The sequence below is a fragment of the Meleagris gallopavo genome, chromosome 1 (genome assembly GCF_000146605.3).
Source record: "Meleagris gallopavo isolate NT-WF06-2002-E0010 breed Aviagen turkey brand Nicholas breeding stock chromosome 1, Turkey_5.1, whole genome shotgun sequence".
NCBI lineage: Eukaryota > Metazoa > Chordata > Aves > Galliformes > Phasianidae > Meleagris > Meleagris gallopavo.
In genome coordinates, this window is record NC_015011.2 from 43,014,297 (window position 1) to 43,028,465 (window position 14,169).

Here is a 14,169-nt window from a genome sequence, read left to right on the forward strand (position 1 = left end):
AGGAATAGACAATGTATCCACACACACAAGTATCTTGATAACTTCACACTAAATGAATGTTTGAGATCCTCTAAAATTTTTAGAGGTAAAAAGAATTCAAAAATAACTAAAATATGCTGCAATGTGTATACTATCTTTCACTGTTACTAATGACATTTCCGGGAGCAACCCCTCACTCCTTCCAAAATATCCAGCCACCTACATTTATACGGCAGCTATGAATGGTGTTGGTGCATAGAGGTAATTGTCAGGGTCACTGACTACTGTAGCTTGCTATTTTTTATCTGTAACAGACACATTACTTCTCAAAGGCTGTAGCAAAGCTCATATAGCCTTAGAAAGCAGATGCAACAGACCATAAATTACTGTTTTAGCACTGAAGTCTTGTTGAAGAACAATCCAGATCTTATAGCAAAGCCCAGCAAAAATATTACAGAACAACAGAAGTTATTAGACCTACTCAGAAACCGAGTAACACTACTTAACATACTGTATTCATCAAACAGTACTAGGTGTTCCAAGTGTATTAATTTAAGAAAACAATGTCTGCCAAACTTCTGATTAAGATGTTGTTCATTCTTTGTGATCCCTGAGGAGAATTTACTGGTTTTAGTGTAAGCAGTACTTAACTGTAGAAAAGTCCACACCGAGACTATAGTGGGGAATTGCCTTGTTTAATTCAATTGAGTTGGTAACAAGGCATCTTTTGTTTTGTTTTAGGTAAAAGCTACATGCACAAGAAATCTCTAGGCAACAGCAACATCTTTAATGACTTGACAGACTTTCACTCTGATGCACAGAACCTAGGAGTGATAACAGCAGTTTTGTGGATGATTAACCATTACAAATACAACAAAAGATGCTTGAAGACAAATTTTCCCAACTTGATTATGAATTCCCACTACCACCACCAAAAATTATCTATCCGACAAAGAAACAAACAAAAATCAACCTTGCTATCTATTCCTATTCTAAATCCACTTACACGTTCTGCATATTAATCTGCCTTATCTTACTTTGTCTGCAAGTACAAACACGTAATTTTTTCCCAGATTGCTTTGTACATTCTCCAGAGAGAATATAGAAATCAGAACAGGATTTATAGGCAGCAGGCAGCATAGAGTTCCATTACCTGTACATCAAGTTGTGATACTTTCTCTTTACTTTCATTTAGCTGACTGCTCAACTCAGTGATATTGGCTTCCAGAGAGAGCACACGGTCTTGAGCAGCTCTTAGATGTGCCTTCTGTTCCTGCACTTGCTCATGCAAATTTTCTTGGGCTTGTTTATGACTTTCTGATTGATTCTTCAGCTTCTCTGTCAGCTGAGTTACCTGTAGTGAGGAGGTAAACAGAGACTGTAATAGGAGGACCAAAAAAAGTCATAAAACTTTGGAATTCCAGGGCATCTTATCACAGCTCCAGACTTCTAACTCTAGCTACTACAATAAAGCTATACTGTACAATATCAGAGTTTCAATAGGATACCAGTTAAAAATGGAAACAAAAGGGACTCATCAATTTAGCCTTACTCCGACAAAATCAATAACTGAAAAAACAACAGATGCAAATTAGACTGAATTTTAGTATGGAAAGCAGGAAATAAAACTCTTTTTTAAAAAGAAACAAACATACATGCATCCACTTTTTTTTAAGAGTCTATTGTTAGTGTATGTATGTAGGAAACACCTAGGAATTCTCTCCTCTTTGCCGATAGCAGATAAGTTACCAAAACACACACAAAGAAACAGCAAAGTCTGGAAAAGATCAATGTCATATTTAATGAGAGAGGAATAACATAATTAAGATACAATAATGAAAAAGAGTAGAGAAACAGGTTTCTCGATTCTTACCTGTATTTGCAGAGCGTGATTTTTCTCCTGTAGCTGGTTAAGAACTGCAGTTTCTCCTTCACCAGCTTGAATTTTCGCATACAAATCCTCTCTTTCCTTTTCAAGCAGAGAGATATTTTCCTTACTCTTTTGAAGCAAGGCCTCAAGATTTTGAATTTTTTGGTCCTTATCTCCAATTTGTCGTAGTACTTGCTCCAAATCATTCTAGAAAATTGCAGAACAGCTTCCTTAATTATAGCGACCTTAGAAGTTATTCCTAATGCATAAAATGTTGGATAAGCTTATTAAACACCCTCTGTATATTCTATTTGAGATTTACATAAAAGCTACTTAACTATTTTGAAGTCCCGTAAGCCACTTTTACAGAGAAAACATACTGAAAATAATGAAAATCTGAAATACACTTTTACGTGAGGCTATGTAAGTAAGTAACCTGGGCTTCTCGAAGTTTTGATGTCGTGTTTTGTTGAAGCGTCTGCTGTTCCTGGTGCTGTTGCTTTGCCTTATCTAATTGATGTTGCAATTCCGTGGAATTTGCCACCTTTTCCTTTAGCTGAGAGAAAAAAACACTAGTGAGTATGCACCATTCAGTATTTCAATAGGATTCAATGTCTATTCTAATGCCTGCAGTCTATTCTAAACAAGGATATATGAAAATTGGTGTAAAAATAGAAGTGTGTGAATCTAAGTTAAAGAACAAAAATCTAACTCAAGCATTTCTTATTAATAGATGAGATCCTGAACCATAAGTGAAAACTATGTAACTATCAGACATGTATTTTAGTTCTCAAAAATAGAAGCAATAAAAAGAGATTTTAGTATAGTTTTTTTTCCAACACTTGTTAAGATGCAACATGACTGATAATGTAACCTGTAAAACATTATTATTATTAGCAGTTTTAGCAGCAATTTCAGTTTAGTAGTCTCTCCTCTTTTATAGTAGTAGCTTTACAAATTCTGACAACATACCACTCAGATATTTGGCCAATCCCCATAGAGGTAGCAGAAAACCAGCAACATATACAAGACACTCATTAAAATAAATGAAAATTAATAAAAGCAAGCAATTTCTACCCATCCACCACATAAAATTTATTAACTATCAATGAGCTGCTGTGCCATGTTCACATTTTTTTCATGGAGAGTTTTATCCCACAGTAGCATCTACACACAAAGTACTACCTACATGTGCTCATGTGCACCTACATCTTTCTTTTATACAATTCTTACACAAAGATCATCAATGTAAAGGAAGATCTTTCTTTTATCTCCAAAATACCATGAACATAAACACATGAAATGGGCATTTAGACTTAAAAAATCTGTAATGTCTAAGGCATTTAGGCTGATTTTGACAATTTCATTGTAAGACTTCAACAGTAAACTACAACATAACAACATGACTATATACAGGCTATTATCAGAAACAGTATAAACAGAAGTTTGCAGAAAATGCTCCTACCTGTTCTTCAGCACGAGAAAGCTTCAACTGAAGATCAGCCACCTGCTGCTCTTTGTCCATCAGCTTTTCACTAGAGAGCTGCCTCTGCTCCTTAAGCCGCCCATGTGCTTCCCCCAGCTGGCGTTCTGTTTCTAGAAGCTTACTATGCAACTGCAAAAAAAAAGAAGAAAAAAAGTTATCCATTCCTTCAGTCTTTAGCCAATTCTCAATTTTGCCACGCTTGACCAAGATTTTCATTACCTGGAATAAAACAACAACATAAGCTCCTGAATTCATGAAGATACACCATATAATGCAGAAACAAAGTCACATCTAAGAACAGCATCAACTGCACAAGGGTAAGTAAATATTCAAAGTAGTAGGTAGAAGGGGCCTAGAAACATCCTCATTTATCTAGAGAAACCCTTCTACATCTGTTTCAAAGTTTTACCAGAAAAACAAATAGGGCAATCTTTGAAAGACATAAGAACTACTGTGTAAAACAGCAAAGCTCTAGCGTGATCTCACCTTACATCTGAGTCACACAGACTCAGTGGCCAGAACACCACACCTTTACCCACTGCACTGGTTCCAACAATACACTGTTCTGCATTGCTAGACTAACTAGGAGTTGGTAGTTTGATCTAGGCGTTCATTCAGTGCTGAGAAGACATGCATGAATCTTTGCTGTAGTGTGTACACAGTAACTTCGGTGGCTTACATTTCAGCCCATCCCAGCAGCAGACCCTAAGTCAGCACTTAGACGTGCTCTTCCAGCCAGACGTAAACCTCCCTTGGAATTTTTGGGGTCATCAAAAGCACTACTGCACAATTCACTGTTAGAGAAAAGCTTGCTCTATAAAATCAACTTTCCTTCCCTTCAGTTTACCTCCAAAGATTCTGAGTTACCTCCTACTTACTTCTACATTAACAAATTTATGCCTACACAATTAAAGTTCAATTTGATGCAAAAAATGGGAGTGATCCACTCATTGCAGCACAGTAAGCCATTTCTAGATATCCACGTTAATTATACTTATTTTCTTATTAACTTACATCCAAGATATTGATATCATTCACTCTGTACATTCAGGACCTCCCCCTAATATCACAGAATTGTAGAAAGGCTTGGGTTGGAAGGGACAAAGATCATCCAGTTTCAACTCCCTCCAATGGACAGAGTTGCCAACCACTAAGTCATGCACTAGATGAGGCTGCTCAGGGTCCAGCAAGCCTGGCCACAAACACTTCCAGTGATGGGGCATCCATAACTTCTCTGTTCCACCACCTCACCATTCTCTCAGTGAAAAATTTCCCCAGCATCTAATGTAAATCTCCCTCTTAAATAAAAACCACTTCTCCTTGTTCTATCACTATCTACTCATGTAAGAAGTTTGCTTCTCTCCTGATTACAAATTCCCTTCAAGTACTGGAAGGCTGCAATGAGGTCTCTCCTGAGCCTTCTCCAGAATTGCCTAGCAGGACAGAAAGAAGGAACAGGGCTTTTGGTAACACTAAATCTTGCCCCCAGGCACAGAGGGGGTAAGGCATGAACAGACTAAGCCTCTCTCCTTCAACCAAAAGTCTGCTTCCACAAAAGTGCAATGCTGAAGAACCCAACACTGAAGATCTTTCAATCATCTTTCAGAACTGACTGAAGTTATCATACAGTACAAAAGTCACAGGGGATAGAGGCAGAGAATCAAATGCTTTATTTTCTTAAGAAACCAGGCTAAATCACATCCACCACCACAAACGCCGCAAATGAAAAGCTGTCAAGCATGTGGCTGAAATGCTGACTATTTGAATTGGACTGCAGAGTTAAGAGAGAGATAGAAAGTGAGGAAGGACAGAGCATAAAAAGCAAGAAAATTTGTCTTTTTCTGTGGTAACCACTGAATAATGAACCCAAGAAAAGGTGCAATGAGATCACTACAGAACTCATGGTAAAGTCTTGCCGCCTTTTTTCTTGTGAAACACTTAAGCAAAAGCAGCTACGCTACAGGGTATTCCAGCTTAGTTTAACAAGAATTATATTTGCAGAAGAAAACAAGAATGACAGTATATATTAGCAGTTAACATTTCTCCAAGACTGAAGTAGTTCCTATTTTCCTATTCCCATTGCAGCGCTGGAACCAATACCATCATCAGAGCTTCCTTTCATTGTGAAGATCACTTCCTTTAGGTCACTCAAAGTCTAAAATATACAAACTTAACCAGTGCTCAGAGAGGAGCACATGGAACTGAAAAACTACTGCTTCTTTTCAGAAATAAATTCAGGGCAGAAGCAAAATACTCGTCTGCTTTGCTTGAATATATTATATAAGCTTCCTTCCATTACTTACAACACTAAGCATGCAAAAATGTCAATTGCTCATTGAAGACTGTAGGATAGAAGGTGGTAATATTTAGAGAATCCCAGCTACTGTCTGTAGTAGCAGTCAGGCAGGTCAGCACTTTACAGAAATACATCACTGCTAGGATTACATCTGTGCGAATTATGAGGAAATTCTTTGAAAATGTGGTTTGACTAAAAATCCTCACATCTGTCTTTATAAGCAGTATTACATTATGTCAACATAAGCTACTGAACTAGAAGTGAAAAAAGGCAACCCCACGGAAGTATCATGTTAATAAATAAGAACAGTTTGCTTGCTCCATGACAATAGTTACTGAACTCTTGTTTGGAGGAAGGGAAAGAGGAAAAGAAATATTTGCTTGATTTCACTCCTAATTTTATATCATGCGTGAATGACTTCTTTTCCTAGCTATGCTATTACAACACAATTCTAAAACCCGCCCTGAGATGTAGCAGCTTGTTTAGGTTTTCTCACTTAGACTGATCTCCTTCCCAGCAACATCTCTAGAGAACGTGCTAGGCCTGCACTTCCTTTCACAGCAACTCATCATTCATGATCCTTTTCCGTCTGCCTACCTCAAAACTGCATCCCAAAAAAAGTCCCTACAATCTGAACCCAGATTTCAGCTCTAGTTCTTGGCTTTGCTTTCGAAGCTTGCATATGTGTTGCCTAGACAGATTGAGGCAGTTTTACTAAACAAGGATTCCTAAGCAGATGACTAACATATCTCTCCCTTCACTCATCAAAAAAGACTCAATGAAGAAGGAAAGACATTTTGAGGATGTAATAAATACACAACGTTTTGCCAAGTCACTGTTCTTCCAAGATAAGCCATGCATGCATGGCTTGCAACTTAATCTGTTTCTGACTTGTTCAAACGATTGAAAGCTGAGAAAATATTAAGATCAAGTGCAACATCCTAAAATAAATATATATATTTCCATCTTAGGACTGGACATTACTCCTGATACACAAATATTTATCCAATCTAATATATTACTCTCCAAAGACATGAGATAAGACAGAGTTAAGCCAGTCTTGAATGTCTGTATGCTCAATGTTGTATGCAAGTCTCGCTTCCATAACTCACTGTACACAGTAGAACAATATTCAGATGGTGGAAGTGTTATGCTCTGGGTGTTTTCATGGCTGTAGATAACATAAAGAAAAGGTCTTTGTGGAGAGATGCAAGAGAAGCAACATTAAGACATCACATTATCCTTGTTCTTCACACTACATATTCTCTGCATTCAACAAATGTGAACAAATCAAGTATTGTTCAGTTCTACTGTAAAAAAGAAAACTCACTTTTCTCAAGCTTCCTACAGACTATTTTCACTTCTAGTAGTAATCTCACTTCCTCTAATACTCTTCTTGACTTACGTTGGTTTTCCATAGCCTCAACTTATTAGAGATGCAGATACCTTACAAAACCAGAATAAATAACTTTATTGACTTTTCAGTAGTTGTCCACTACTATATTTGCCATGCAAAACCAATATTCTTGATTGCATTCTCATTTGACAATATTTTCTTTATTTCAGTGAATTTTTACCTTTTGCGTAAACAAAAAAAAAGGAGACGGGAAAAGTTGGAGGATGAAGGAAAAGTTCACATAACCAGAGAAGGAGAGTGGACAAGCAATTTCTTTTAGATCTGCTAAAGCCTTATTTATTCACATATCAAAAATAAAAAAAAAAAAAATCACGCAAACTCCTGTAACACAAGAAATCAGCTACAAACCTTGGACTCTTTTATCTTCAAAACGGAAAGCTATTTGTTTAAAGACAGTTCAACAGAACAGTTCCAGAACAGAATTCGTAAGACTAGTTTCCCTTTCAGAGAAGGGGGGAATTATACCATAGATAGATACATGTTACATCAGTATTCTCAGAAATAAAATGTAGAAAAGTGCTTGGATTAGTAGATCTCACTGAGTTTGGTTGTGCCACTGGGGGGGTACAAATGTATTCATTTGCTTCCAATGGGAGTTCAGGACAACCAAAAGGATTCAGATACAGCAACATAAGAAGAAAAAACAAAACGAAACAAAACAAAAACCATTTCCACCACTATTATCACAACTTCTTTTGTCCACTCTTTTTTCACTTCTCTAAGGGGAAGAAGGGATACAAGGGATTTATTCAAACATGAGTTATCTACTTGCATACTCCTCTTGAACAAGAAAAGGCACAGTTAAATAAAACCTAACGGGCCTGTTTAAGGACTGGTCCCAACAGGAATTGTCTAGGAGGTTTAAGGACTCTTACCTGACTGAGCTCGCTCTGGAGCTGCAAGCCATGCTGTTCTTTTTCCTCTCTCTGCTGCTGGAGCTGTTTACATTCTGCCTTAAGATGCTGGTACTTTGTTTCTACTTCGGATAATTCTTCTTTAAGCTTCTGGCTTGCTTCTCCCTTCTCACCTAGCTCTGTCTGTAATCTCTGTATCGAAGCTTCTGATGCAGACAGTTTTGCCTGAAGCTGTTGGCAATCCAGGTCCTTCTGGTGAAAGCTTGCCTGTACATTCTTTTTACTCACAGATAGCTCATTGTGTTTTTCTTCTAGCTGGCTGTACTCCTGCTCCTTCTTCAGCAGCTTCTCAGTCAGATTCTACAAAGAGAGTTATACTGCAGTTTAACTGCAATTCTGCTTACATCTGTTCAACACAATATTCAAACGTCTCCCAAGTGCTGATGCAGAACACAGCAATGAGCTCACTCAGAAGCATTATTAAAGGAAATGTTGGTCTCTACATCATGTTGCATAAGTTAACTATGGAGCCCATATAGCACACAGTTAGACCTGGAAATGCTGTTTTCATATTCTCACAAAAATCTTGTTTGTGAGAACACCACACAAAATCTATTTGTGAATCCTGAAAAATAATTGGCTTTCCCTGAAAGTTCAAATTCCAGGTTGTTACAATTGGGAAAACACACACCGACACACACACACATAGACAAATTAAGTTATTTGCAAATAATTTTCAGCTATTACATAATTTTAACCAATTTTCATAATTCAACCAAAACTGTATTCTAATAGAATTTAAGTATCTTATTTGACAAGATATACCTCAAGAATGCTTAGGTTTTTCCTCAAGCTTAGCTGCAGCCTTCACTAGCATTTCAAATATCACCAAGGATGACAAAGAAGCCACAAAAACCATTTCAGTCTTCCATTGGCATTTGCTGAAGCACAGAAATACAGATGCAAGAAGGCCCCAGTCACCATCCAGCTTGGGTAATTCATTCTGTTCTTGAAAGGTACTAGGAAGTTCCATTTAGGTATCAGTAAGATACTGCAATGTCCCAGTGAAGCATTACTATGAATACCTATCAAAAAGCTTGTTCTTCCTGCAGTTTCAGAGTCTACTGTATTCTCTAGTGACCCCTTAAATTAAAAAGCAGAAAACGAAAGAACCTTTCCAACAAATCAGCTTGCAAAAAAAAAAAACGACAACCAAGGTCATCCTAATGTGTGAAAACTTCAGACAGCTCTGCAACTTTGCAGCAGCACTGTTCCAAGAAAAGACAGCGAGAGCTGTAATTCTGGCTATGCTGGACACCTTAAAAGTGCATTTTCACACAGTAGCCTGGGATGAAATCAATTTTGCCTGAAGAAAAAGCTGTAGTATTATTCAAGTAAATTGAACTGATCTTTTGTTCTTTACAGTTTTTACAGATAATAACTATTGTCATTGTAAATGACATACTGGCACTTTTATTTTACACTCCTGATAAATAGAAGAACCTTTTTAAAAAAATAGAGGTTAGAAAACTATCTTGAAACTGCCAAATCTGGTATTCTACTAATCCATCTGAGAACAAATACATTTAATACTCTTCAGTGTCCATTTAAAAAAAGCAGACTTTCTAAAGTGTACAACTCAGCCAAAAATTGTCTTAAGATTAGAGTTTGGTCACTGTATTTTAGCCCTCAGGCAGTATATTTCAAAATGCTTCCTGAAAAGCAGAACAACTTGTTGCTGTTACAGTACACACAAGTTTTTCGTATAAGGATATCTAAACATATAAGTCATGTGCTGTCTTTACCCTGCTGAAGTCAGTGGCAAGGCTCATACTATTTCGAATCTAAAATAAAGTTGCAATTCCCTTTTCATTAAAGAAAAATGGCCAACCAGGATGACTAACATTTATACTAAATGGTGGTCCTGAAACACCAACACACCACAGTGTCTTTTTCATCAGAACAGGAGAAAGTAGAGATAAGCAATGAACATTACTAGTACTTCATTACTAGGTCCATATATCACATGTAGATATGTGATATGTGAGCTACTTCACCTTCTCAATACAAATTATTCAAAGGACAGCCAAAAGCAGCAGCTACATGTAGTTCAAGATGATGACACTGAATTCTGTGCTACTCTCTTCCTCCCTGATAGGTTAAACACCACAACAGGGAACAATCATGTTTAAATCCGCAAGGCTGTGTTAGCAGGCTACAACCCAGAGCTTCCACCTCTGTAAGATTAACAGCTTCTGCAGTCTCATATAGGTGACAAAGTCACAGTCATTCCCACGTACTCAAGAGGCTGAGTTACCTTCACGTGTGACTGAAGTACACAAGAAATCTTGACAACACATACAGCTCTGTGGCCTCATTCAGCTTATATCAGTGGATCCAATAGCATTTCCTGTTTGAATGCGTATCCCAGCTGCATCCCAGATACATAATGGGATATATGGGCACATATCAGTTGCTCCTCTTTCCCAAGGCTTGTTTTCCAGCACACTACAAAGCCCTGAGCCTTCATATCTCACAAGATACAAGCTGAAACACAATCCCTTTTTTCATGCTTCTCCATGGATACATGCAAGAAGAACATAACATGTGTGTGCAGTCATAGTGAATAGGCCTTAAAGAATAAACACTGTGATGACTGACTGAATTTCAAAACAGTTACACCAGAAGAAGGTTGGAAACCAAGCATTTTTCCATGTAGATAATGCATCACAACCTTCCTAAAAGAAAACAAAAGAACCCACATTTGATGCATTTGGAATTACAGCAAGTCTTACACTTCAAGGTGTACTATACACTGCTTTTTTCATGTTAGGTCTCCTCTGGGCCACAGGCCATTTCTGGCCTCTAAAGCAATGCCTCGCTGTGCAAAACAAGCCAGGCCCCATAATTACAGTATTCTGTAAGTGAAGGGAAGTCAGTTCCTGATGGTCTCAGAAAACTGATCTTATCTATTTGTCATCTTCTCAGTAGAGCCCCTAAAAATAAAAGAAAGAGCCTGCTTGTTTGCTTGAAGTTTTAGGTGAACTCTGCGTCAAAGTACTGAAATATCTTCCTGCATTGCAATGAATTACAAAAAGATGTACACAGCGAAACGCCACGTACTCTGTCCAGCATTAATAGCACTTCTTGCCTCCCTGACAGCTTCTTCAAGGAGCATGCCCTGTTCAAAAGGGGAACAATTTCTGTTATTTGGGAAGCCAGTCTCACGTTCTCCAGCTCTAAGTCCAAGTCCTCCAATGTCAGGATTCCCTGGTTAGCATATTATAAGCTGCATAAAAAGGTGGATGGAAATTGTTTTTATTCACTGAAACTGGAAGTAGCTCATTGCCATTTCTGATCACATTCACCAATTGGTGTTTGGCATTAACCTGACATAGCAGAGGAGTCGCTCATAAAAGTATGAGTACCTTATTCATCAATCTGTTTCACTTCATGTTGTTAATTGAACAGCAACATATTCAGACAAGTTCTCTGTTCTCTATAGCAATAATTTTGCCAAAAGCTTGATTAAATGTTGTTAATCTGTGGAAAAGAGCAGCATGACAATGCTCACTAGCTCAGTCCTGCAATTAATTTTGTAAGTCAAATCAAGAATCATCCTATCAAATTTTAATTGCACTCTATTATATCTTTGTAAATGCTATTAAGTATGCACTGTTTGGTCCCCATCCTTTCCTTTCCTCCCTCCCCCCATGACTGGCAAGATTACTGCTGAATACATATGTAATGTTTACAGTAACACAGTGTTGTATATGCATGCACACAATAACCACTATGCATATTTTTCCCTGTTTCCTTTCATTTCTTACAAACACAAAATACAAAATGCACCAAGTTCAGAAGGCTTTAATTAAAGCTCTCAATGAGTACTTATCAGCTGAGAAGCTTCTGGAGTTTATTTCAGTTTTCTACTGTTCATTATTCTGATAGAAGGCCAAAAAATATGACACTGGTACAATCTAAAAGTGAAGGAATTGGAAGACAAATACATAGAGCTCATCTTCTGAATTATAATTTCTGAGAACTATCATAATATTTTGATGGATATTGCTTTAATCTTTTAATGATTGAGATGGCAAAAATGGCAAAACTGTTAATGCTCACATATCTTTAAACTGCAGCTATTAGAAACCTGCAATCTTAACAACCCTTAGGAATTAAACTGAAATGTACCAATATCACTTAAAAATATCGTTCACTTGTACGCTACAAAATTCTTCAAGTCAAGCAAAAGGGGAAAGAAATTCTCAACTTCTACAACACAAAGAAGTGTTTTGTTACAGTCTTCAGCACTTACCAAGGCAATGTGTGATGTTTCCATTTTAACATGAAATGACAAATGTAGGAAATAACAGCATTCTCACCTGGTTTTTCTGTTCTAGCTCCTTGACTAAACTTTGAAGTTTTTGCAGCTCCTGAACATATACAGCTACCTCCTGAGGTCCTTTGGCAAGTTCAGCTCTTAACTGATTAATGGTAGCCTAGACAGATGGACAGAAAATCCATAATTAAAACAAAATTTTGCAGAATCCAAACAAAATAGCAAAATTAAAAAAAAATTCCTTACATGCATTAAAAACAAAAACTAAACAAAAAGAAAACTATCCACAAACTCACCTCAGAGTACTGTCAGCTATAGAAATATCAATGATTTCCCAGCTGAGATTCATTCAAGACTAAAATTTCCTCAGCAGAAAATGCCAGGTTGGGCCCACAAGCAATGAAAAAATCGCAGTATATTATCCATTAATCACTATCACATTCTAGCTTGAGGTGAAGCCCTCCCCACCTCCAAGCATTTGGGATTATACATACTAGAATAAAATACTAGAAAAGGCAGTAAAAGTTCCAAGCCTGGACTGTGATGCAAACTTGGTGTGTGACTTTTGGATACTCTGATCCTGTAGGTGAGTATAATCAGGGTAACAAATGCTAACTCTTCAAACAGGATTGGTACACACAGAATAGATTAACAACTACATAGTATTTGTATACAGTAATGAAAGCAAACCAGAAAAGCACTTTGGATGGGTAACAATGACTTCCCCAAAGCACACTGTGCTGGAGTGAATGAGAAACATTATCATGTATTCCAGTTACTCTGTGATCATTCCTCCTGCAGACCTCTCATATCTTCTTAGAAAATTTTAAGAATAAAAAGTAAAAAATAAACATTTCTGAAGTCTGATCTATCCACATATAATTAAAAAATGCAGACATTGATCCTTATGCTGGACAGCAAAGGTAATTGTTTTTAATAGAAGGTTAATGAATACTGAGTTATCTGAATAAAATGTATTTGTAGCATGCTACTCAGAAGCACAGGTACTTCTGGGACTTCTACTTGCTATTAATGCTCTGCTTCTTTTTGATAAACACACTGAAGAATAGTTTCCTTGCGTATTTGTAATACAAAAAATAAAATGCTCTGTATTAATGCATTCATGTTGACTATAGTATTTCATAACAATCATTTCAAAGAAGGTTTTCTCCCACTGTTTTCAAAAGAACAGATTTCAGCAAGAAGAAATAAATACTAAATTCAAGCATGAAGTAAAGATCAGAAGTAGCAGACAAAAAATATACCATTTACAACCTTTTTACATAAAGAGATAGACCAAAGAGAAGATATGAATGCATTTTTTGTATGACTACATATTGTTATTAATACTGAAGTTTTGTAATGCTGTTCTTTATACGGTTATTTTGTTACAAAGCTGTTAGTAAGAATATGTCCTGAGATCTGTCATCCGGATGTTCTTAAGAAACAGAGCATGGATATTTCACAAGTGAGAGAATATGGTGCAGAAGATATTCAGAAGCTTGCTAAGGTTACTACTGCAACAATTCAAACTAGAACCATAATTTATGTGCATTTCTCTCAATCACAAATCAAAGACCTGACCTATATTTCATTCTTAAAATAGAAATGTATGATGGATAAATATTCATTCCAGGTACTGTCTGCTTGATATGTCTGAGCAATTAATGAAACTAACCAAATAGGAAAGCATCTATTTAACAACCTTTTAGTATTATCTTAATACAATAGAAATCTAATGTAGCAATAGCAAGCTTTCAAAAAGTTTACCTCACATTTAAGTGTCTCCATTAGAAAGCAGAAAAAATAAAAGGGGTGAATGAAAGATGGAAATAAGCAGTGACAAAGCCATTCATTGATATGCTGTTGTCAAATATTGCCTATGTTTTCTTTGAAAATAATTAAAAAAAAAAAAAGAAAAAGAA

At 36.7% G+C, this 14,169-nt stretch overlaps 1 protein-coding gene across 1 annotated transcript in view; it reads right to left on the reverse strand.

The window, feature by feature from the left end:
* EEA1 (early endosome antigen 1) overlaps window positions 1–14,169 on the reverse strand; it is a 65,050-nt gene that overhangs the window by 25,936 nt on the left and 24,945 nt on the right. Inside the window, exons 9-14 of the mRNA XM_031553882.1 lie at window positions 12,288–12,404; window positions 7,924–8,262; window positions 3,315–3,464; window positions 2,286–2,405; window positions 1,853–2,056; window positions 1,133–1,333 (exon numbers count right to left, since the gene is read on the reverse strand). Coding sequence (XP_031409742.1) covers window positions 1,133–1,333; window positions 1,853–2,056; window positions 2,286–2,405; window positions 3,315–3,464; window positions 7,924–8,262; window positions 12,288–12,404 — 1,131 coding nt within the window. The remainder of the gene's footprint in view (window positions 1–1,132; window positions 1,334–1,852; window positions 2,057–2,285; window positions 2,406–3,314; window positions 3,465–7,923; window positions 8,263–12,287; window positions 12,405–14,169) is intronic.